The following is a 25,774-nucleotide window of genomic DNA, read 5'->3' on the forward strand; positions in this document are numbered from 1 at the left end:
CGTATACAATGTTCTTATGAATATTTCTTTTGCTACTGCTATCGCACTGTGCATGTGACATCAGTTTTTTTGTTAGCAGTGGTTATTTTTGCTGTTAATCTAAAATGTTCTCTTTCTAAACAGTTGCGATCCGTTCATTAAGTTCCTCAGCGTTGTTACTATATTTCTATAGGTTTGCTACCTACTGTTTGTGTGTATGGAATCATGTAACTGCAGCTACTAGTTATCGGGGCGCCTGTGGCCTATTCAGGCTATTGATCTCGACATCTCTAAAACCTTTAGTTTCCAATTATGTATATTGCGTTATGATGCAAACAAATTTGTTTACTATAACCAAGTACGTCGCAGTCACGTGGCAACGTCGGCCGGGTGCAGTGAAACAGCAAAATGAATTATTGGGCAAATTACATATAGTGTTCGAGAACCCCCTCACCTTATATGCATGTTTTACCCACGTATACGTCCTTTGGCCAATAAAGTTCAGTTAGTGTAGTCAACGCCTATTTTTTTTAGGTCCTTCCTCTAGCCACACATGTTTTTTTTTTTATTATGGGGTTTTACGTGCCAAAACCACTTTCTGATTATGAGGCACGCCGTAGTGGATGACCCCGGAAATTTCGACCACCTGGGGTTCTTTAACGTGCACCTAAATGTAAGTACACGCGTGTTTTCGCATTTCGCCCCCATCGAAATGCGGCTGCCGTGGCCGGGATTCGATCCCGAGACCTCGTGCTCAGCAGCCCAACACCATAGCCACTGAGCAACCACGGCGGCACATCTGGTTTGTTACCGCACTTCGCTACTCTTATTTTACATTTACATTGTTAACTGAGTTCGATAAAATCGCCCAAGCCGCTGTACCGAACAATTCTGGGTCAAATTTCGCGTTCCGCCATTGGTCCGTGCCGCTCATTTCAGCTGTTGTGCTGGCCGTAGCCACTGTAAACGTATGCCTTTTTTTTTTTAAACTGCCACAGCTGCTACGCGGAGTTCACAGACATAGCAAACAGACAGGTATCTGTTAATTTCCTGCAGTTTATTTGTTGTCATACGTGTTACGGCGGTGCTTCTCGATTTCCGCCGTTTAATCGGGAAGACGCAGAATCGCTCGGTGCGGAAGCAGGTGCGAGAGCGAGTGCGTCAGCCTAAAATTCCGACACATTTCGTCGCGGCGAGAGTGGAGCAGGTCGCGTCTTTTTATGCAGGTGCGAACGTCTTGCTCGTGTCACGCGTCGCTGTCTTTGATAGAAAGCAGTTTTGCTAGCACGCCTCTTTTAAACTCTTTCGTGTCCTTGATGTATAGATGGCGTGTCGAATGCTCTCCGTCTCATTACGCGACAGGTCGTCTAACAGTTCTGCGTGATAGGGGTCCGTACTTTGCATGGCGCAGCTGCCTCGATTGCATGCGACGCTTCAGCGGCGTCGCGACCTTGGAGACGTCTTCGCCTTATACATATACCGCGTTTTGTCGAGTATAGTGACGGCTGCCCGGTTCCCGCTTCGAAACTCATCGGGAGAGAGAGAGAAATGTACTAAGACAGAATGAAGCAAGAACGCAACGAAATACGTAATAAGACAAGAAGGAAGGAAGCACGAAAGGCGAGAATAAAGAAGGAGCTAGAAATGAGAAAGAAGGAAGGGAAGGAAGGTGAAATCGAATTCGTAAGAAAAGACCGAGAAAGGAAACAAGAAATTAGAGAATAGGAAAAAAGCAACCCAGGAAAGAAAGACGAAAGAGAATGAGGTTAAAAACTAGGGAAAGAAGGGAGCAATGACGTAGACGAAAGAAGCTATGAAAGAATCAAGAGAGAAAGAAACTGAGGAAGTAAGGAAGAAGCATTGAAGGAAGCAAGAAAAGGAAGGGAAGCATTAAGGAAGTAGGAAGGAAGCAAGGAGGTAAGCAAAGAAGCCACAAATGACGTTGTCCTGTTACAAAGCTTGGTATTGCACACACGAGCACGGTCAAAGACTTTGTAAGCGTTCATGGCGGATAGCGCTCCGCTGATGTCTCAGTTAACATTTATCAGCAGCGTGGGGCAATTTGCTGAGCGTTAACTGGAACAACGGGAATATGTTATTTCGGTTTTGTTACGCAATGTTACCTTAGATTAATTGTACCTGGATTCTTCTTAATGCTTGTTATGTTGGATTGATCATAATACTTTGAGATATAGAAATGATTGTTTCTTTTTTTGAACTGGTGGTGATTTTTAAGCTGGCGTTCAGCGATTCTTTCTGATGTGTTCGTTCATGTCTGATTGTACGACCTGCTTTGCAGAGCTTTTAGCCCACATTCATTTCCAAGATGCTTTCTGAAGGAATAAACATGAATTCAATTGAACATCAGCACTTCTCGCCACAGATTTTAAGGACCCACTTTTCAAAAGTGGTCAGATGTTCTCAAATATGACTTCATTACAGATCGGCTTCAATTTCTCTTGCAACGCATGCCCGACGATGAATAATTAATGTTAGTGAACTTCGTTATATAGGTAACACCACCGTGGCGATGTGTCGTACAAGTCCTCACGTGTTTCACCTCGTGATATATAGAGAGAAGGCGTTACGTCTGTTTGTACTTGCCGTCTTTTTTTTTCGTTTTTTGTTTTGTTTTTGGCGCAAGGACAGCCGGGGCCATATGTGTACCATGAGAGGTTCTGTTTACCACGCCGGGAAGTGAAAGGCAGGTTAGAGAGGAGAAAACGCGGTACGCGGCCTCGTCGTCGGTTCACTCACTGCTTCGTCGCAGAGCGGCGTCGGTGTCGGCTGCTCTACGCCGGTACCTGGATCCCGCTGTGACTCGGCCAACTTCTCTAGTTCTGCTTTGATGTCGTCTTCTCCGAAAGGCTCGGTAGAGACGCCATGTAGCAGAGACGTGACGCTCCTGCGTAGATAGGGCAGCATCGATGGGAACTGTCCGTTTCGGTCGGGTTGAGGCGTTGGGTATTTGAACCCCGCTCGAAAGTCGCCCTTGGCGCCTGCCGTTAGGCACGCATGTGTCGCGGTGAATCACGTGGCTCTTTTCTTCCTTCTTTTGAAAGCGCGTTCCGACTGCGTTTCCAGCAGATGCGCACAGCTGTGTTCGGTTTTGTCCTCCTCTTCCCTCTTTTTTTTTTTTTTATCGCTTGTCGCCATATTTGGATCGTCTGTTTGTTTTTCTGTGCGTTTCTTTTTCGTGTTCATCTGTTTTTGTTTCGCCTGTAAACAGGCGTACATTGCTCTCACTCACACACTCACAAAAAGAGGGGGGGGGGCAATCGAATGTGGAATGCATCGTGTATGTTTCAGGGCTAATGACGTCTTTTTTTACCTATTATCTTTTCGTATGTACTGCTTCATCTGAGGTTTCACCGGAAGTTTAATCTGTTTTTCCTGTTCGTCTGTTCCGTTTCGCACGGAAACAAATGATCGAGCAGACGAAGATGAGGTGGGTCGCATCGCGTTTGAGCACGTCTGCTACTTTCCGTTCTTTCTTGGTTTTGTTTACATGTTTCATCTTATTTTTACGTGCTTCTTCATTTAAATGTTAAATTAAGGAAAATGGGAAGCCAGCACTATGTAAGCCTGCTATCCCGAAATCCCCAATACATTGATCAGGCAAGAATAAAGAAGCAGAAGTGAGAAGGCGTACGCGTAAACAAGCACTACACGCGCGAATTCATCTGTATAGCATGGTCCAGTGCCTGGGACGATAGCCTTCACGTACGAGAGTCTGTAAACAGTTTAAAAGCACATGCACGGACACAGAAAAACGACAGGTTGTTACGATTGCATTTGAAAGCTAGCGACCCGCAAAACTTTTCTTCGTCGAGTCATCCGTGGATAAAAACAACGCGCTGTGCTGCCCGGGTCAATTGTTCCAGCGATGTAGCAACCTGCGGCACACGTTGCCATCCTCTTTCTCAATTTAAGCAGCGTCGCATAGTCGGCGCGCTATTTTCGATGCCGTGACTGTACTTGAGCGTGTTTCTTATTGCATCGAGCGCAACTGCATATATATTAAGAACGATTATATACCGTAGGAGCTCCTATTTGCATGGGAACGGAGAACTATTTTTCTTCTTTTTTTTTATTGGCACGAGCATTGAGCGACACTTTTCGTTCTTGCGCAGTACTTCGGGTTCACCATCTGAAATGATCGGAGAAGAAATTCGAAATAAATGAAAGAATAGGAAAATATAGTACAATACATAATTAATGGGTTTCGTTATAGATATATCAGATAATAAGATTAGTTGCAAGGTGAGTTAATTAGGTGTCTGGAATAATTAGAATTAGCAATCACTGAAACGACTGATGATGAAATTCAAAGTAAATCAGAAAAAAAATTAACAGTACAGAATTCATGATTTTCATATAGATATATTAGAGCATAAGTTAAGTTACAAGTTGAGTTACGGAAGTGTCTGGAATAATTAGAAATAATTAGAAATCACTGATTACCGCACAACAAAGCAATTAATCGACCCGCCACGCGTGGGCACGACTTTGGCGAAATTCCTGGAAACCTGGAAGTAGAAAGAGGAAGTAATGACGTCACTGTTGACGTACGTCACACACAAGGAGGTGGCGTGATATTTCACCGACTAATTAATGGAAAACAGTTGCCTCCGTGTTCGGTTCGTGCGATGCGTCCGCCTAAAGTTCACCTCAAGAACACCAACGCCGAGGTTAGAGTGCCACTAAGAGGTGCCCAAGCCAAAGATTAGGGCCGCCTACAATTTCTCTGCATACGCTGCACCGTACTTGACGTGTGTTACATCTATAGGGAAAATTTGAAATCGCCGGCTGTATGGAGCAAACTTTTTTTATTGTGGCCATCAAGTTTTCTTTAGGAAAATTCCTGAAAATTCCGAAGTTAAAAAATTAAGAACTAGGATCAAGCCTGCACCTATGTAACTAAGCAATGAAAAAGACGGTATCACAGTCCTTTAAACTGAGCCCACTGAGCCGTCGTTATAACAGACAAAAATTCAAGAAATATGCGCAGCTCTGACATAGAGCGCTGATTTGTGAGTAGGACTTTTGAAAAACCTTCTTGAAACACTGTAACAGTTTCGCGTATAAGTTGCAAACGCTCGTGGCAAACTTGTCTGCTTCAGGTGCATGCTCTGGAGATGCACTTTAAGAATTGTGATGTCTGTTTTTGTCGCAGAGCAATGGATTTGCAAACGCTGCATGTGCTTTATTATTGTCATAAACCTCTTATTTCCAAGGACTCAAAATGATAGCAAGCTTGTTTAGCGCTTTGCTTGAACTTCGCACATGGTTTTCTAACACGCGCAAGCTGCATGGCGCCACGCAGCACACGAGAGGGAGAAAGAGAGAGAGAGAGTAAAATGGCATTTATTTAGAATTAGGAAGGAAGGAGAGCGTAGGAAGAATCCCTTGGTGGTCCTGTTCCCTTTGACGTACTCCAGCGACTCGACTTATACCCGAGGGGCATCGTGGCCCAGTATCACGGCGCACCAAATCCTCGGAGGAATCTGAAGATTCGGCTGTGTCGCTCTCGTGATGCCTCGTCCTGATTAGGGATGCAACATTTCCGGATATTGTGAGTGGGAGGAAAGAACCGGTCTTCCTTTTTCTTTTTCAGGAATATTTGAACATATCGAGACAGGCTCAAATAGTTGGTATTTATTATTCCAGCAATAAAAGAAACTTTTGGTACGGTATCAGATCGACGGGAAACCTTCGGTGCCGCGTTATACCGGCGTTGCACTTTTTGTACGGTATCATATCGACGGGAAACCTTTGGCGCCGCGTTATACCGGCGTTGCACTTTTTGTACGGTATCATATCGACGGGAAACCTTTGGCGCCGCGTTATACCGGCGTTACACTTTTGGTACGGTATCATATCGACGGGAAACCTTTGGCGCCGCGTTATACCGGCGTTACACTTTTGGTACGGTATCATATCGACGGGAAACCTTTGGCGCCGCGTTATACCGGCGTTACACTTTTGGTACGGTATCAGATCGACGGGAAACCTTTGGCGCCGCGTTATACCGGCGTTACACTTTTGGTGCGGTATCATATCGACGGGAAACCTTTGGCGCCGCGTTATACCGGCGTTACACTTTTGGTACGGTATCATATCGACGGGAAACCTTTGGCGCCGCGTTATACCGGCGTTACACTTTTGGTACGGTATCAGATCGACGGGAAACCTTTGGCGCCGCGTTATACCGGCGTTACACTTTTGGTGCGGTATCATATCGACGGGAAACCTTTGGCGCCGCGTTATACCGGCGTTACACTTTTGGTACGGTATCATATCGACGGGAAACCTTTGGCGCCGCGTTATACCGGCGTTGCACTTTTGGTACGGTATCAGACCGACGGGAAACCTTTGGCGCCGCGTTATACCGGCGTTGCACTTTTGGTACGGTATCATATCGACGGGAAACCTTTGGCGCCGCGTTATACCGGCGTTGCACTTTTGGTACGGTATCAGATCGACGGGAAACCTTTGGCGCCGCGTTATACCGGCGTTACACTTTTGGTACGGTATCATATCGACGGGAAACCTTTGGCGCCGCGTTATACCGGCGTTACACTTTTGGTACGGTATCATATCGACGGGAAACCTTTGGCGCCGCGTTATACCGGCGTTACACTTTTGGTACGGTATCAGATCGACGGGAAACCTTTGGCGCCGCGTTATACCGGCGTTACACTTTTGGTGCGGTATCATATCGACGGGAAACCTTTGGCGCCGCGTTATACCGGCGTTACACTTTTGGTACGGTATCATATCGACGGGAAACCTTTGGCGCCGCGTTATACCGGCGTTGCACTTTTGGTACGGTATCAGACCGACGGGAAACCTTTGGCGCCGCGTTATACCGGCGTTGCACTTTTGGTACGGTATCAGATCGACGGGAAACCTCCGGTGCCGCGTTATACCGGCGTTGCACTTTTGGTACGGTATCAGACCGACGGGAAACCTTTGGCGCCGCGTTATACCGGCGTTACACTTTTTGTACGGTATCAGATCGACGGGAAACCTTTGGCGCCGCGTTATACCGGCGTTACACTTTTTGTACGGTATCATATCGACGGGAAACCTTTGGCGCCGCGTTATACCGGCGTTACACTTTTGGTACGGTATCAGATCGACGGGAAACCTTCGGTGCCGCGTTATACCGGCGTTGCACTTTTGGTACGGTATCAGACCGACGGGAAACCTTTGGCGCCGCGTTATACCGGCGTTGCACTTTTGGTACGGTATCAGATCGACGGGAAACCTTCGGTGCCGCGTTATACCGGCGTTGCACTTTTGGTACGGTATCAGATCGACGGGAAACCTTTGGCGCCGCGTTATACCGGCGTTACACTTTTGGTACGGTATCATATCGACGGGAAACCTTTGGCGCCGCGTTATACCGGCGTTACACTTTTGGTACGGTATCAGACCGACGGGAAACCTTTGGCGCCGCGTTATACCGGCGTTGCACTTTTGGTACGGTATCAGATCGACGGGAAACCTTCGGTGCCGCGTTATACCGGCGTTGCACTTTTGGTACGGTATCAGATCGACGGGAAACCTTCGGTGCCGCGTTATACCGGCGTTACACTTTTTGTACGGTATCAGACCGACGGGAAACCTTTGGCGCCGCGTTATACCGGCGTTACACTTTTTGTACGGTATCAGATCGACGGGAAACCTTTGGCGCCGCGTTATACCGGCGTTACACTTTTGGTACGGTATCAGATCGACGGGAAACCTTCGGTGCCGCGTTATACCGGCGTTGCACTTTTGGTACGGTATCAGACCGACGGGAAACCTTTGGCGCCGCGTTATACCGGCGTTGCACTTTTGGTACGGTATCAGATCGACGGGAAACCTTCGGTGCCGCGTTATACCGGCGTTACACTTTTTGTACGGTATCAGATCGACGGGAAACCTTTGGCGCCGCGTTATACCGGCGTTACACTTTTTGTACGGTATCATATCGACGGGAAACCTTTGGCGCCGCGTTATACCGGCGTTACACTTTTGGTACGGTATCAGATCGACGGGAAACCTTCGGTGCCGCGTTATACCGGCGTTGCACTTTTGGTACGGTATCAGACCGACGGGAAACCTTTGGCGCCGCGTTATACCGGCGTTACACTTTTTGTACGGTATCAGATCGACGGGAAACCTTTGGCGCCGCGTTATACCGGCGTTACACTTTTTGTACGCTATCAGATCGACGGGAAACCTTCGGTGCCGCGTTATACCGGCGTTGCACTTTTGGTACGCTATCAGATCGACGGGAAACCTTCGGTGCCGCGTTATACCGGCGTTGCACTTTTGGTACGCTATCAGATCGACGGGAAACCTTCGGTGCCGCGTTATACCGGCGTTACACTTTTTGTACGGTATCAGATCGACGGGAAACCTTTGGCGCCGCGTTATACCGGCGTTACACTTTTTGTACGGTATCAGATCGACGGGAAACCTTTGGCGCCGCGTTATACCGGCGTTACACTTTTGGTACGGTATAAGATCGACGGGAAACCTTCGGTGCCGCGTTATACCGGCGTTGCACTTTTTGTACGGTATCAGATCGACGGGAAACCTTCGGTGCCGCGTTATACCGGCGTTGCACTTTTGGTACGGTATCAGATCGACGGGAAACCTTCGGTGCCGCGTTATACCGGCGTTGCACTTTTGGTACGGTATCAGACCGACGGGAAACCTTTGGCGCCGCGTTATACCGGCGTTACACTTTTTGTACGGTATCAGATCGACGGGATACCTTTGGCGCCGCGTTATACCGGCGTTACACTTTTGGTACGGTATCAGATCTACGGGAAACCTTCGGTGCCGCGTTATACCGGCGTTGCACTTATGGTACGGTATCAGACCGACGGGAAACCTTCGGCGCCGCGTTATACCGGCGTTACACTTTTTGTACGGTATCAGATCGACGGGAAACCTTTGGCGCCGCGTTATACCGGCGTTACACTTTTGGTACTGTATCAGATCGACGGGAAACCTTCGGTGCCGCGTTATACCGGCGTTGCACTTTTGGTACGGTATCAGACCGACGGCAAACCTTTGGCGCCGCGTTATACCGGCGTTACACTTTTTGTACGGTATCATATCGACGGGAAACCTTTGGCGCCGCGTTATACCGGCGTTACACTTTTGGTACGGTATCAGATCGACGGGAAACCTTCGGTGCCGCGTTATACCGGCGTTGCACTTTTTGTACAGTATCATATCGACGGGAAACCTTTGGCGCCGCGTTATACCGGCGTTACACTTTTTGTACGGTATCATATCGACGGGAAACCTTTGGCGCCGCGTTATACCGGCGTTACACTTTTGGTACGGTATCAGATCGACGGGAAACCTTTGGCGTTTGTCAGCGCTATAATAAAGGAAAAGTAGGCACATTTATCTTGGAAGTGTGCTACCCACTGCAATCAGACCAGTGCATGCAGCACGTTGTGGCATCACATGGCTCCTCGGCAGGAACGCCAGCTCGTGCCCGCACAACGCTTGTGCCAGCAGCGGAAGAAACGCTGCATGCATGTTCTGGCTCCTGCTGAGCAGATTGAACGTAACGCGATGATGCGCATCCACTGCCTATGGTACATGTGTAAATAGTTACTGACTGTGGTTCACAAGACACACAAATGGAGTTTGGCTCCCGCGCTATTAAACGCCACGCATCTCCCGTAGCACAGAAATCTCCTATATGCTGCGCAGGATAAGGACTGAAAATTGCCAGAAAAAGAATTTAAAAGATGATTTTAGTGCTTTCGCATTCTTTGGTTACTGGGCGCACTTTCCGGGAGGCTGTGTTTGTATCTAACCGTTTTCCCGCCTACCTGGGTAGTTCGTGGTCGAATGGTTTGCGCATCGGGCTGCTGTGCTTCGAGGTAACAGGGTTCGAAACCAACCATCGGACCAGCTCGGGTCAGTGAATGTGTGCCAATGTCTTCATGCGTGGAAACTGCATGGAAATTAAAGTGGACGAAATTGGTAGACCATCGCACGCGCGAAATGCGAAGGTTGTGGTTTCGGTTCCCACCTGCGGCAACTTGTTTTTTCATCCACTTTAATTTCCATTAATTTATCATTTCTTTATTCCATTTATTAAGCACAAGTAATTTCCCCTATGTTGTCCTTGGTGTCCGTGTTTGTTCGCTTCCTATGATATGACTATATATATATATATATATATATATATATATATATATATATATATATATCTCCAAACTTGGCCATCGCAGAATGTGCTCCGCCCATGCACTGTACCACGGAAATTACGGCACTCAAGATCCGCTTCGGTATTTAACATACACGTAGCGACATCTAGGGACGCCTGCGCTGAGTACAGCGCGGTTGCTTTCTTCTACCTCCGATAGGTGGTAGTGCTGGCTGTAAGCGGTTCTTGGGCTGTTCTAATGGTCGTGCAGGACGACTGTGCTACAAAACGCCCAAAGCTAGAGCGGGAGCTAGCTGTAACAAATTCACATTAAACCTTTTTTGAGACCGAAGATACCGCTGCTGTTCTTCGCTAGTCAGGCATAACTGCCTGCGACAGATCTCAGTTCACCGAAACAGGGAAATGGCCGCAAGATATTTGCGCGGGTTTGGGGAGTAACTTCTGCGTTCCTCGCAGATTAGTCGGTAGCTGTACAACGGCGCACGATAGCTTCTTTCGAAGCGTTTAGAGTTCTCCATTTGAAAAGCTAAATTGGTTTAGGCACCGTGCCTCGTCCTACCCTCCGTGGTGGCGTAGTGGCTTTTGGCGTTGCGCAGCTAAGCCCGAGGTAGCGGGATCGAATTCCGGCCACGGCGGCCGCATTTCGATGGGGGCGAAATGAAGGAGCGTCCGTGTTCCGTGCATTGGGTGCACATTAAAGAACCCTGGTGGGTCAAAATTATACTGAAGTCCCCCACTACGGCGTGCTTCATCAGCATATCGTGGTTCTGTCACGTAAAACTCCAGAAATGGTTAACCGTGCCTCGCCGTGGTCCTGATATCTGTCGGCTGCGAGGTGGTAGCCTAGGGTGACCAGACACCCTAGCACAGTGTAAGACATGACAAAGCATAATGGGAAAATAATAATAACGAACTCATGCACATACTTTTTGGGTAAGGAGCAGTACACTACCAAATATCATGAAGTCATCGCGTGTTCGAGAACAACGTCTAGCGTTCGATTCAGGTATATGAGGTGTTGGTTCGGTTCTAGGGTAAGAAAGGAACATATATGTGGCATGAAAAAGACGTCGCAGCAATTTTGAGCCCGTGCAGACAAGACTATGAGTGGCTTGGACCAAATGGAGGATATCGTGTGTTCCGAATGATCAGTTATTCTGACTACTCGGAATTTAGTGAAAAGAAACATTGAGAAGTATCAGTAGTTTGAATGCAATGTATGTGTTTATATAAATAATAGAGGGACAAGCGTAACATGTGAGATTACCTACGTGGTTTTGTTAGTTCGGGGCCGATAATTAGCCGCACGGCGAAAGGCTCGTTCTTAGGTTCCGCCGCATTTTCAACGCTGTTTCCGTGATCGGTCACCGGTGCTTCGTCAAATCTCGGGAGTAACTGCTCCAGTTTGATTGAATGATCGATTGAAACTGTTATTAGAACGGTTAGCCCTTGGCCTTAGATGTGGGTAAGGATCAATCATACCTGCGTCCTTAGCGAAGGAAATTCTTGCGGTGGCGCTTATAAGCGACAGTTTTGCGTACTAGTGTATAGAGGGCGCCACATGTTCTAACGGCCATTCGCGAGTACCACGACAACGATACGACGGATGCATGACCTCCGAGCTTTCTTATGCCAGACGGCGCAGCACTGTGTTGGCCATCACGGAGGCTACAGGTTGCGCAAAAACCGAAGTGTGCTGTATGTGTAGATGGCGCTAATCTCCCGGAAATATTTTTCCTTGACGTTTGCTATTGTATTAATCACGGCAAGACTTCGATGCTCTTGACATTTCCAGCGCTTGTAAAAGGGCGGCACCAGAATTTTTCATTTGGGGCCGGAGCTTGGTAGGGGAAAGCTGAGGTTTGGGAGCGTGATCCCACGGAAAAGAGACTGTAGATCGGACGAGCTGGTTTGAGCTGAGTTGAGGGTTTTCACAACGAAGTCAAGGACGATAGCTTTGGGCAGGGAAGAACCTTGCGAGTCGTTATTACCAATCTCCAATGTCACTGACTCTTTTGCAGGGGCGGCTGGTTAAAGAAATTGTCGTTGATGCGCGTGCGTGCGTGCTGCGTGTGGCCACGACATGGGAGTACAGTCACCTAACTCCACCAGGCATTATTTTGGGGATGGTTGTGGTAGTTGTAGCTACAGCGGGAACTACAATTACTAAGTTTGTACGGTAACCGCAAGAAAGCGCCATGGCAAAACCCTTGAACTTGCACTAGCTTCCAGCTCCGCAAGTTTCACGTAATTCGTCTGACCTCCACGTGGAAATAATCTGAGACAAACGCTAAATTATTCGGTGAGGAACGTTTTAAAGCTGCATGATCACCTTTGTTATACTAGCTTCTTTCTTTCTTTCTTTCTTTCTTTCTTTTTCTCGTAGGCGCTACGCGTTGCGGCAAAGGACATGGAGCAATATCTTTGTGGAAATAACCTGGAATGAACAAAAATTCCTGTAAACGATAATTTCGCTGTACCGCGCACCAAGTGGAAAAATGGAAACTTCAGGTTTTATTTATTTTTTCTTCTAATAACCGACCGTTTCGCGAGAAGTGATCGAACATAGTTTTGAAAGAAGATTTCGCCAGTCTAAGTTCATTTCGCATTGATCTTCATAGTGTCTTAAAGTATGATGAGGGAATGTATCGGATCACGCTGCCGTTTATCGTCCGTTGCCCTTAGCATACTCAACCGCCGTACGCCTCTCTCCACGAATAATATGATTTTGGATCTCGCACAAGGCAACTGGTAACCCTTGTAAAATACAGCTAGTGTTTTTTTTTTTTTTTGCGACAAATAAAGCCCGAACATTTCACATCAAGAAATATGTCAAGAAAAAAAAAAGTAACTTGAATTGTTTACTGAAGAAATTAATTAGTCACATTTTCTTCACCATCCATAACTGAAACTTCACTCCATCATATCAAAAACGATACTTTCGGTTTGGGTTAAGTCTGCCACGCTTAAATCAGTATTTTGATGCCTTAAACTCAGCGTTTCAAAAATGATACGTTGGTATTTGTAACATTCAGCACCTTTCTGCGAGGTAGACTGACCGGCTGAATGTTTAAATTTTCCTCCGTTCTCGCACGCAGGTTATTTCTTGGCCGAAATTCGACAAAGAACCCACATCGTTGGAAAACATAGGCTTGAAGCGTAGGAAGAAACAGACTCATTGATGACGGAGATGGTTGTTATAGTTATACCTTCTAGAACGGATGGTTACTGCACCCTAGCCGATACGACCAACGCAGAAAGAAAAAAAAGAACCTTAGTATATAGAAATATTCACATTACCACACAGTTAGAATATGCACAGACAGGCAGCTATACCGTTCCGCATGGCATGTAGGGTTGAGAAAAAGAAGAGAGAGAGAAAAAATAAGAGGAAAAAAGGAAGCACCGTTTCTCCCGTGGCTCGAAGTGGTACCTAAGGAGAAAGAGAAACGATTACTAGACGGTATAGTTCCCGGACTTGCTGCAGTGACTGTTTCACACTTTAGGCGAGACCACGCGTTTTTCTATATTTCTTCAGTTCTTTTTTTCTTCTATACAATTTTTTCTAGCGTAGTGGGCGTGTTGCGGTCCGACCATCCGGGGACCTTCCGTGGGGGCGGTGTGTCTACGTTTATACCGCACAAGTAGAGGAACCGCGAAAACGGCACATCCACCCCCGCGCGCCTGGGTTTGAGACCCCGGTGCCTTTTGCCTAACGTGCTGCTTGCTTGCACGTATAGTGCCTCCCCCATCTCCCTCCCATCCCCCCCCTCCCCCGTCTCCTTTCGCTCCCCACCGCTTGGCTTCGCGTGATCCGTTTCAGTCTGCAAAGAGACGGTGGGCGTCACACGTCTTTTGCAGCGACGCTTCGGAAAAAGAAAAGTCGAAAGTGCGTTTGATTGATTATATAGATGGCGCTGCGAAGTCGCACGCGCGGCGTCGGTTCGGGGAAGTCTCTCTCCCTACCGCTAGGCCTATTTAGGTTGTATAAGTCTTTTCAGATGCCCACGCTGCCTCTATTGAGAGCGTGATCGGCGCCTCCCTCCCTCCCTTCTCCTCACCTTCTTGATTAATGCCGCGTCTGAGGCTATGCGTTTTTGGCAGATGTCATATCTTCCTTTTGTAGCGCCCGATTGACCCCCCACCGACAAATGAATATTTGAGTGAAGGCGTCTCGCCAGCAAAATGAACCCAGGGCAAATGGAGCGGAGAAAATCGAGAAATAAGCACGGGAAAGTGACAGAGAAACACCCTGGCTGGAGAGTTCAAACCCAGAATAAGCTCGAGAAGTGTAGCCTCTCTTTGAATTACACGCAGGAAGACCGTGACGCATGTTTCTTTATTATTTGCTTCCACCTTTTCCGTTTTCTCTCCTTTTTCTTTTATTATATATGAGTCATCTTGGGCTGCGTCTTGTCCGCGCCTTCGTCCTATAGTATTCTGGTTTGTTCACAAACGAGCAGCCCGTCATAGAAATCCTTCAGCTGGTACTGCTTTCAAGGTATCCGTACACGATATGTGCACCATATATGCAGCCACGTATTTGTAGACGGTTTGACTGCATCACTTTCGTAATGAGAACAACTTGAAAGGCACGGGTGATTCGGCAGGCGACACGAGCGTTGGCTGGAAACTACGAGGGCAAATCAGTAAGTGTTTGCCCCCCCCCCCCCCCCCCCCCCTTCTTTTTTTAGCCAAATTACGGCTGTAAACGCCAAGTCAACATATCCATTCCCAGCTGTGGACCTTTGTTGGACCGGCCCGGCGCGTTATCTGCCGGTAGCTCCGCGGCACGGCGCCGCTGTCAGTTGTTCAAGATGGCGGTTGTGCTTCACACGTCCACGGAGTACGAGCAACGAAGTGTGATTCGTTTTCTATGGAGCAAAGGACGAACGCCCATCGAAATCCAGAGAGGAATGCAGCCCACGTGTGGGGAAAGGTGTCTCGATTTGGGAAGTGTGAGGTGGTGGTGTTGCGAGTTCGCAAGAGGGCCGCGAAGACTTGCATAACAATGAGCGTTCGGGGAGGCCTCGTCAGCCGGACGAATTGTACCACATGAGCACCTCAAATTTAGTGCTGCGATGGGACAAATGTCTGAACCTGTACGGGGACTATGTGTAAAAATAGACAGATAGAGAGAACTTTAATGAAGTCCTGAGAAGAGCCGCACTTAGAGCAGTTCTGAAAAAAAAAAAAGGGGGGGGGGGGGTTGACGTGCCAAAACCACCATCTGATTATGAAGCACGCCGTATTGAGAGACTCTGAAATAATTTGGACCACCTGGGTTTCTTTAACGTGCAACTAAATATAAGTACATGGGTGTTTTCGCATTTCGCCCTCATCGAAATGCACCTGCCGTTGCCGGGATTTGATTCCGCGGCCTCGTGCTTAGCAGGTCAACACCATAGCCACTAAGCAACCGCGGAGGGTCGCAGTTTTGAGTATGTAACTTATATGCAACAACTAGCCGAATTGAACACAATACTATTAGTTTACTGTTGTTTCCACATAGATACGCGCTGCAAGATGCAGAAGTAAGCGGCGGGGAAAGAAGGTGGTTAGGGGGAGGGGTGCAGAGAAAGGGGTTAAAACTAAAATAATTCTAAAATTTCTATAACGCGCTCGCGTATTTTGTTTTATCCTATGTCATGGACACACGAGTTCGTAGAGAACTGACAATGAGTAGAAATCGGTGGTGATGTGGAGCGAATGTTAGACGAGAAAAAAAAAATTGACTTGATCTCCGTTGCTCCACAGCTAAGAAAGAGGTGACAACGTGTGTTGCTTTTTTGGGTATACATATTAACGGTTGTATTCGAATTTAACCCGATATCCTCAACAAGGAAGGGTCGGAAATGGATGGATGAATGAATAAATCGTTATCGATCAGAAAGGTAGTTCGGGATCTGCGTGGGTCAATTCGTCTGCTCAGGCGAACTGGTTTCTCGATCTACGTAGTCGCGGTCTTTTGGTAAGGACAATATGAACGCTTGCGTCTTTCGGCTGGTATGCTCGGACCCCACCCTTAGGGACTTTTCGAGCCATACTATACTGGAACCTTGACAGAGGTTGCCCCTAAAGGCTTTAATAACGTTTTTAAATGTAAGGGATAATTATCTATATATGTAATGAAATTTAGCAGTTTTATGAAGCTTACTTCTTCGAACACTGTTTCTTTTTTCGTCTGCGTTTTTACCAGCTTCAAACACACGGGACGGGCCGGTTTGCTGTTTTATATTCAGTGCACTGCGCGTACTTGTTTACGAAAGCGGTACTAACCTGCCGGAAGGCTTTTATGTCTCCTCACTATTAATCTAACGAGTTACCGTTTGTGGAGAAGCCGGTGACGAAGTAGTCACCAACATTAATTTCCAATGTCGTCTAATAAATAAATAAATAAATAATTAAATAAATAATTAAATAAATAAATAAACAAATAAACTGATTGATTACCAATCTAACGCAAGCCGATTCACCCGAGTTTGTCGCCAACTAAGTTGAAACACGTGCGGTATTTTGCTGTAGGCAGCAATGCGTATATAAGCCTCTGGATCCTTTGTGCATACGCCTGCATGAAAGCATTACACCTCTCGGGCTCCCTTCCCCGCTCGCAAAGGGTTGAAAACACAACGGCACCAAGAAGACGGTTGACGAGCGAAGCAAAAAACAACTGATCCGGCTTCGCGTGCACTGCCGAGGTGGACGCGTCCCCTAATTACAGTTTAATGTAACGCGTCAGCTTGTGCGTGTCGGTCGTCTTTTGTCGCGCCGCACCGCACGGATTCTGCGTTCTTTGCTGGCGCTCGCCTCACGATGTCTTTTGTTGCACGCACAGCGTTCGGTGATTCCCCGGACGAGCGTACGCCGGTCACGTGACAGCGCGCGCGCGGGCATCGCTTGCACTCGCAAGAGGAGGGGGAAGGATGTGCTGCGGGAACACAGGAAACCGTGGGACGAGTTAGAAAGTTCGTGTTTTATTATTTTTTTTTTAAAGCTTGGTAGTCCATCTTTAGTATTCGCTCTAAGTGGACGTGCCTTGCAAACTCACTGGCTAGAAATCGCAAATTGCGATATGTACAGTAAATTAAGTAAAACGGTAACTGGTGATGTTTTTCGAAATATGAGTTAATTAAGCATTTCGTTTTCTCGGGCGAGGTTTACTTGCCTCTTCGACTGGACCAGCTCGAGGACAAGAATTAACCTATCTGCCACAGGCGATTAAAAAAAAATTGCTTAGCCTTCGCTGAAACACCTGGTATAATTGACATTCGCAAGAGAGAGGCGCTGTACAGTTGCTTCACTCTTTTTTTCTTTTCTTGCCCCTCTTTATGTGTCAGCTGTAACGTTAAAGAAAGTCCTTCGCGATGGGAGTATTGAAAGTATACTTTATCAGTGCAAAATGATACAGCGTTTCTCATTAGTGTCCCACGAGCAGTGATTGGTCGGGACTCGTTGTAAAAAAGCAAAACTAACTTGTTAGTAAATATTACTGCATGACATAATAGCTTGTCGTAGTCGTCGACCATAACCAGCTTCTCAAGAGCAGCAGTGCCGTCCTTGGGCAACAATTTTTCTTTTTTTTTTTTTTTTTTGTATCGTACATGGGTAGTAAGTACACATAGCAGACATTAAGAATGCATTACCCGCGGGTCTGTGGGTAGCGAAAGTCCAATAATTAATTAGCCGCCAACTAGCGCAGCAAGAAAGCCTCTTTTGTGCTTTTTCATTTGGTGTTATGTGAGGCGGCGATGTTCCCTAACTCTACGGAGCACCGCGAAGCAAGAAATTCAGTGGCGAGCTAGCCGTGAATGCGAGAGAAATGTGTTACCATAACGGGTCGAACCTCTTTCAGGTCCCGGATGGATGATTTAAACCGCGTTCACCACATTGTACAGTGTTATTCAGGAGCTTGCTCGACACAAGTCCTGCCTCTTCGAGGAGCGGTGTTCCGCAGTATACAAAATCTGTGGCGGTGAATAAAAGCAAAAGAACAACCTGGCTCCGTTGGTATAGCATAAGAAAGTAAACACGACGTATGTCGGAAACACGTTCTTTTTCACTCTTAAACGTTTCGGCTGGTGAGCCAGCCTTCGTCAGAGTGACCACCGCGAAGTGTCTGTCATATATATACGCATGCGCACGCACTTTGACATCCTAATGCTAACGCATTAAAGGAGTCGCTAGCCAAAACGCCGTGTGCTTATTTTCCCTCCACACGGAGTGCCTATACAGTGAACGCTGCCAGGACCTCAGTGCGCGCATAATTGTTCCCCGACCCGTCGGCGACTTGTCCCTTTGCACCGTGTCGTTCCCAGCTCCGAGCCGGCGGCTACATCGCGTGTATCTATATAGCGTTTAATGAGAAAGGCGAGCTGTTGAGAAAGCAGCAGATGCGAGCGGGCTTACTCGAGCCAGCTTCGAATTCGCGGTGGCAGGAAGTTATTTGGCTTGCCAACGATCCGCGCGCGACGTCGCCACACGGGCAGACGACACGCGCAGACGATTTTCGTCTGCTATGCGCATTCCGCAAAAGCCGGCCGCAGAAAGAAAGCCGGGACTCCCTAACACACGTGCATGCGTGTGTGTGTGTGTGTGTCTATACGGCGTCTGTTCCACGAAACGTGGTAGGCTCGACTGAATCTCCCTTGTTTTTTGGTGTTTGCTTAGAAGTGAACAAGGTTCCTCGCGTGCCTAGAGAACATTTCCTTCGAAGCCGAGCGCAGCCGTAGCTGTAGCCAAAGATTTCTCCTTAGCAGAGACGGAGGGGGAGGATGGGGGAAGTTACGGCGGAAGAGATGACATTTGAGCTGTTGGACGCTCGGAACCGACCCCGGTGTTTATCCTATTACGTGGCCGAATTATTCATTTACTTAGCCACCGGATTGTGCCGGGACCTTTCAAGCTCCCGTGCTACACATGGGCAGGGGGGCCGTTCCGCGGGCTTTCCTTAAAAGGCGCAGCGGAAGGTGCTGTCTGTAGTCTCCGCTGGCTTTCTCGGAGATCTGAAAAGACGCCACAAGTTCAGGCTATATGCATTCAAAGCATGTTGGTGATGCAATATAGTGTGCCCCGGATAACCTTAGCCAAGCTGTTCAACTACAACATTAAAGACAGATAGTGCAAGATGCAAATTTAAGACCTAGGGCCTTCAATCGTCAGTCCTCTGACGTTACTGTAGGCCTTATAGTTGTATCTTGCACCGTATTAAAAAAAAATTTTTTTCCTGTTGAACAACTTGGCTAACGTTAGCTGGGACGCACGGTATCGAGAAAGCTTAGAATCACCTTAGCGTTGTGACAAATGCCGCCGTGGAAAGATGACGGCACTGTCAAAAGTTCAAATGTGCAAGCAGAATCCTTTAACTCCTCTTATGCGTACATAACGTGCATGATTGTCCCATGCACTGATCGAACCAGGTTTGCTTAGCGTTTTTACCGTGCCGTGCTTTGACACTATTGCATTATAGCTGCGCTAGCACATGTATAAGCGTGGCTTTGGGTAGAGTGACCTATGCCGAGCGATTTCTTGAGTCGTTGTTTCCATTCCCAAATACGTATACAACTGTGTTGCCTAGTCTGGCTAAACCTTCCCACGCACTTGCGTGTCCAGTGCGAAGTCCCTGCTGTCTCCACAGTCTGCAGCCGCCTGTGGATAAGCCAGATAGACCCTTGTCTTCGCAAGACCTCCTGCGCGACTGAGAGAGAGAGAGAGAGAGAGAGAGAGAGAGAGAGAGAGAGAGAGAAGAACCATGATTTCGGTGGCGTTGTTTTCACCGCCAGGTCTTGGGCTGTTCTTCCACACTGACAGATGATTCAAAGCGCGTTGTTAAAGCTGACGGTGGAACTGCTAGTACTGCAGGTACGTATTGATTATACGTACGGGACTTGGATCGGGGAACATCGTAGCTACGCATTCTACGCCGTCATGCAGCAGTTGTGACGTCCACCTTCCTTATTTTCGCAATCTGTGAGCTACTTTCGAATTCCAAGACCATGGCTGCACGAAATCGACACACTCCGTGAATCGCGAGGGCGTCTCCGCACTTGCACCTCGCACCAGCGGTCGCAGTCGGGGATAGGGTAGAGAGAGAGAGAGAGAGAGAGCAGGGAGGTTAACCAGAGCTAAAGTCTCCGGTTTGCTACCCTGCACTAGGGGAAGGGAAAGTAAAGTAGGAAGGGAGAGCGGGGACAGAAAGAAATGCGTAAAAAAAGAAAACTGAAGGGACGGGATCAGATCATTATAGTCTTTCTAATAGGCCACTGCCACGTAAAAAGATCAACAAAGCCTTCACCGACTTTCCGCGCGGCGGCAGTTCATGTCGGCATTTCAAGACTTACTGTTCAAAAAGTGGCCTGTCCTCAAGGCGTGCCAACACGCTCGAGTGACAGCCGGTGCGCGTTGTAGCGAGGGCAGTGGCAAATTACGTCTTCGATAGTCTCCTCGCCGCCGCAGTGACTGCAAGCCGTGCTCTCGTCCATACCGGCTTGGAAGGACGAAAGATCTTGTGCAAGCGACGTCAAGCCACAGTCGGCAAAGTACTGCCGTCTCGAGTCGAGAGAGTCCAGATGGGCGTCGAATTCGAAGGGACGGGTCCAGTCGGTGCAGACGTATGTGCTTCAAGCTTGGTGTGTTCCATGAAGATCTTAAGGCTTCATTTGCAAGCACACGAATTTTCATTGCGGAGTCTGTTGTTGAGAATGCAATGGAGTCTTGCAAGCCCTCCTCATGTGCAGATCGTGCTGCTGCATCGGCATGTTCGTTGCCCATTATGCCTCAGTGGCCTGGAATCCACCGTAACGTGATGTGCTGTCCTCAACTGCTCGACGAGGTGGTGAACCGGCAGTCTGATTTCTAGAACTAGTTGTTCGTGGTGTCCGCGGCGTAAAGGCAGAAACCAAACGAGACAATATTCTCATCAAGCGACAGCAAAAGTAGCAAGGTCGTCGTGTTTATTCGCCGTGAGCTCACTTACGTCGTCCAGCCTGTGCAACCTCATGACGACAATCAGTCGGTGATCGGGTAAATATTTGTTGTCGGTTATCAAGGAGATCAATGAGCTCATTGCTATCGAACGCCGACCCCCTATGCAGCTATTTCCCGCATTACTCGGGCCTATTTGGGCGCGTTTAGGCGTCGTTTTTATTTTCCTCGACTGCGAACGCTTGGCGCAGCCCTCGGCGTCTTCACTACCTCGTCTCCATTAGGGAGATCGTTATTTCTTTATCATGACGTCACGTGCTCCGGCCGGCTGGCTTTCTGCGGCTCACGCTTTTCATAAAATGCTCGGGGCGTTCGCCGTTGATTTATCGGCCGCTGTACCGCAACGTTTGCCGGCTCTGTCTTCACGACCGCGACGGCGTCTGGGAACTTGGATTGCGTGCGGGAAGGGGTTATTTTCGGTGATCATTGTGCGATGCGTGGGTTTTGCTGAAGGGGAATATCGTTTGCAGTCTATAGTTTCTACACACGCTGAGGCGTAATCGATGGCGGGTCAAAAGAGCACCGTCATTGCGACGTGAGTGTGCGTAATGCAATTTTTTACGGTACCCTCAGCTCCTTATGAAATTGCAGTCGGCATCTTATAGTTTCACTTAGTTATACACAAGGGTGTAGACATTCTTGCTAAACAACCTTAACGTTTTTTTTCCCTGTGCGAATGTTTCCTATTACGTCTACCTTGTTTCTCTTGGCTATTCAGTTCCAGAGCTGCTCGCCAGCCTTATCACAGAACAGCGCATAAGTGGTCGTATGTGTAGACGGCTTGTGTTGACGTCATCGACGTCGCCACCTTTGGGTATACTGGCACGTCGTGAAGCAGCGTAAATAAGAAATCTGAAAAAAAAAAGGCAGGACAATGCGTGCGTCATCTGGCGTAGTGACGTCATCCTGGATGCCATGTTCGGTAACTAGCACGGTGAGAAGCTAGGTCCTCGACGTCACGCGAAAACTATTGGTAAACCCGTATCGCATAATCTTCCTGTCGTTTCGTAATCGACGGTTGCAGAGTAAGGTTACAAGATCTGGCCTTGCCTCAGCGTTCCAGGTTTAGCTGAGCAAAGAGCGCTTACATTTGTTGCATAACGGTGGCCGTGCGATTGTTAGGTGGCGCCACATTAATTACAGTGGTGGGCTGATTGGCAATAGGGCCGGGCACCACGACAGAAACACAAATGAGGCAGCGAAAGGTAGCGTAAGTTAGGCTTCTTTCGAAATCAGAGAAGCGCAGAGCAAAATTAGTTTTGAACAATGAGCCAGGAACATGGACTAAAGGAAATGGGCGACATAAGTGCCCGACTAAATAACTACTGTTATTGCAGTAAAACACGTTGTGGGGCTAATTGGTGCATAGCTTTCAAAAGATGAAGCGCCAAAAGTGACGGCACTTTACGAAGGAACAAAGACAGCACAGATGTCCTGTCTTTGTTCCTTCCTAGTGTGCCGTCACTTTTGGCGCTTCATCTTTTGAATGATTACTACTGTTATCCGGGACAGCGTTCCGCATACGTACACACCTGTGCCCGTTATCGGGAATATTCACACACTTCTCTACCCGTAACATCGCTTAGTGCACGGCACACCATCGTACCATATGCCGTTTTCTTATTTTCCCAGTCCGCACCTGGTGTATTCTCCGCAGGGGCCAATTTGAGTTTAAACTAAACTTTTTTTGACATAGTCAGCACCCGCTGTGTAGTCCACAGGGACGAACTTCGACAGAAAAAAGGTATTTTAGCATGACTGCATTCATTAAACAGCAGGTAAGCAAACAGTTTGTCAACCGGTAAAAGCCTACTAAAAAGCCGTCAGAATCACTACAGTCGGCCTTGCCAGAACAGAAGTCAAGCATGTTGGATTCGACGAATAAGCCATTGCTGACCTTTGACAGGATTCTCGACAATATCACTGATGATATGGCCAGCATCAGAAATGGGTGATATTGTCTCTTGCAAGTGACTTGCGCAAGATGTTATTCGTAATACGGGCCCCTATTTCGCAGTGTGATTTAGCGCGGTTAAGGTTGCGCAGGCGCAATCTGTCCTCCTTACCTTCAAGTGCGCCTCCGATCTTGAGAAATAACATCACGTACAGCCCGTTCCGATAGATAGGCTGCGCCCCGCGAAACTTTCAAACTTGTATAGTCCGTAAATTACAGTATACTTAAACGTCGTTCAAGGTACATAGGTGCGTGAAACTAGGGTCCGGATAAAAGTTCCGGTTAAAATGCTGCTGATGAAAATCGCCACCTTTGATTCGCCTCCCGCGTCAACCCAGATCATCGGGATCGGTCAAGTTCAGCATTGCACAGCCTCCGGGACCCGCGAGAAACCGAACAGTGCCCCTGCTAACTTCTAGAGGAAGTATGCACACATATATATATATATAGGCCAAGGCAAATAGAAGTCGATCCTTTTCTTTCTAATGCGTTAGCATTAGGACTGTAAAGTGGAAAGAAGTATCTATGTGAATTGTGGGGAAGTCGGTCACGTGGTAGATGTAGAGAGGATAGCAAAGCATAGAAGAGCGGATCATCAGATGAACTACGCTCCTCGAATAGGCCGGACGTGTTAGCTCGTGAACAGCACCTTGTAATCTGGTGAACACGGTTTAAATCGTGGACCCAGGACCTGAAAGCGGTGCGATGTAATGCTAACGCAGTTCTCTCGTAATTACCGCTAAATCTCCGCTGAATTTCTTTTTGTTTCTTCCTCTTGCTTTCTTTTTCTCATTTGGTTCGAGAGGGAGTAGCTTGCCGTAAGGCACACGTTGGTTGTAGGTCTTGTTGTTTGCCTGGTTAGTACAGGTTCATCTCGGTAAAAACGACCCCCATACAAGCCGACAAATACGAGATGACAGGACAGGCGCCTGTCCTGGCATCTACCCTAATTTTTTGCCTAGTTTTGCGTCGCTTCTACCAAGAGAGCATACTGGAGTGAACACGGTGTCTCCCAATGTTCGGTGGTTGCTCTCCGATACGGTAACGGCTACGTCGATGCTCGAGCTGTTGTTCCTCCCTCCTAGGTGGCGCGATGATCGCGCGTGCAGCCGTGTATATGGTGGCTCGCTATTGTATAATGGCAGTTCGCGGGATCGCGCCCACCGCGAACTCATCGCCGCGGGCCGGCGTGCGACCCCGCTGGCTCGGCAACTGGCTTGGCTGTGGCTGCGTGCCAGTGCCGGTGGATCGCCGCACGGGGAGGAAGAGGAGAACGATTAAGACGTAATAACGGCTTCGAGAAACATCTGCACCGTAGATCCGTCGAGGCCCCGCGAGCTCGTTGTTGCTACCGCTTGCCGCCTGCGCGGTGGAGCTTACCTTCCCTCCGCAGTTCTCCGTATACCGTATTTATTCGTGTAAGAGCTGCCTTCACGTAAAGCCTGCAGTCCTTACTTTCGAGGTCAAGAATTAAAGAAAAATAATGTTTCACCAGGAAAGGAAATTTCAACACACATTGAGATCTGATCCTGCTTATACCGTCGCTAATAAGCTAAAAAAGAATAGCTGGTATAAATCTAACAGCAAGGACGACCATCTTTGATCCGATGAGGTATAGTAAGCTGAGGCTAATGATGGCAACAAGATCGAGAGCTCGAGCGATGAAGACTGGAGCGGAATTTGATCACTGATGCTTGAGTCTTGAACAAATGTGCTTGTGGTGTGCAGCCAGTGTCTGCATTATTTTGTACGTTATTCACGATATCGTCAGTGGTTTAGCGCGTTATATAAGCCCAAATCGGGTAAGAGCTGCACCTTGCTAAGAGCAGAGAGAGAGAGAGAGAGAGAGAGAAAAGCATAACGAGGGAGCTCAAGATCAACCAGACACGGCCGGTTTGCTACCTTGCACTGGGAAAAGGAGATAGTGGGACGAAAAGAAAGAAAGAAGGGGAGAGAGAGGGAGAGGACTATATGTATGCTCGTGCAATTAAAGGTGCGCATGTAGTCTGTAAACGGTCGCAGCGTTTTCTCGAGCCCAGATACCATAAGAAACAGTATGTGCTGGTTTCGTGCGAATTTCGCAGTGGTAACTAAGCTCCAAGTAAGACGGGAAAAATAAAATAAATAATAATAAAGAAAACAGACTGGCTAGCGATCGCTGGTTTTTTTTTTTTTTTGTTTCTTGTCTGTACAACACTTTGCGTTTTGTTAACCTATAGTCAGAATGCGAAAACAAGTAGCTCGCCAGTCTGTCCTGAACTACACGAGTAAATGCGGTATCTGTTTCTCCCTCTGTCATTCGTTGCAGCCATGCTTGTACTGTCTCTACTAAACGTTGAGAGTGTGGTGGTAGCGTGCGTGTAGGAGAGGATTGGGGGGGGGGGGGGGGGCATGCGTGGTCAAGAAGCCGAGAAGCCGGTGGAAGATCCCGGTTGAGTCTTCTCGGGAAGGCGTCGGCAGAGGCACCCTTGGCCTTGCCGCACCTGAGTCGTCGTCTTTATGGGCTCGCTGGTCTCTGTTTCGGCTCCTACCTCGGAGACGGCGAAACGAGCGACGTGCCTCTATCTTCTTGTGCCGGTAGAGAGAGAGAGAGAGAGAGAGAGAGAGAGAGAGGGGGGGAGGGGGGGGGGGGGTGTCCGTGATTGAGACGTGTGCCAGGCGGGGCC

General features: G+C 48.0%; 1 protein-coding gene across 1 annotated transcript in view; it reads right to left on the reverse strand.

Moving 5' to 3' along the window:
- Window positions 1-3,247, reverse strand: part of LOC126539265 (uncharacterized) — a 47,236-nt gene extending 43,989 nt beyond the window's left edge. The window contains exon 1 of the mRNA XM_050186048.3: window positions 2,737-3,247. Coding sequence (XP_050042005.1) covers window positions 2,737-2,904 — 168 coding nt within the window. The 5' untranslated portion in view covers window positions 2,905-3,247. The remainder of the gene's footprint in view (window positions 1-2,736) is intronic.
- Window positions 3,248-25,774: the final 22,527 nt, after the last annotated feature.

This window comes from Dermacentor andersoni, chromosome 11, assembly GCF_023375885.2.
Source record: "Dermacentor andersoni chromosome 11, qqDerAnde1_hic_scaffold, whole genome shotgun sequence".
Classification (NCBI taxonomy): domain Eukaryota; kingdom Metazoa; phylum Arthropoda; class Arachnida; order Ixodida; family Ixodidae; genus Dermacentor; species Dermacentor andersoni.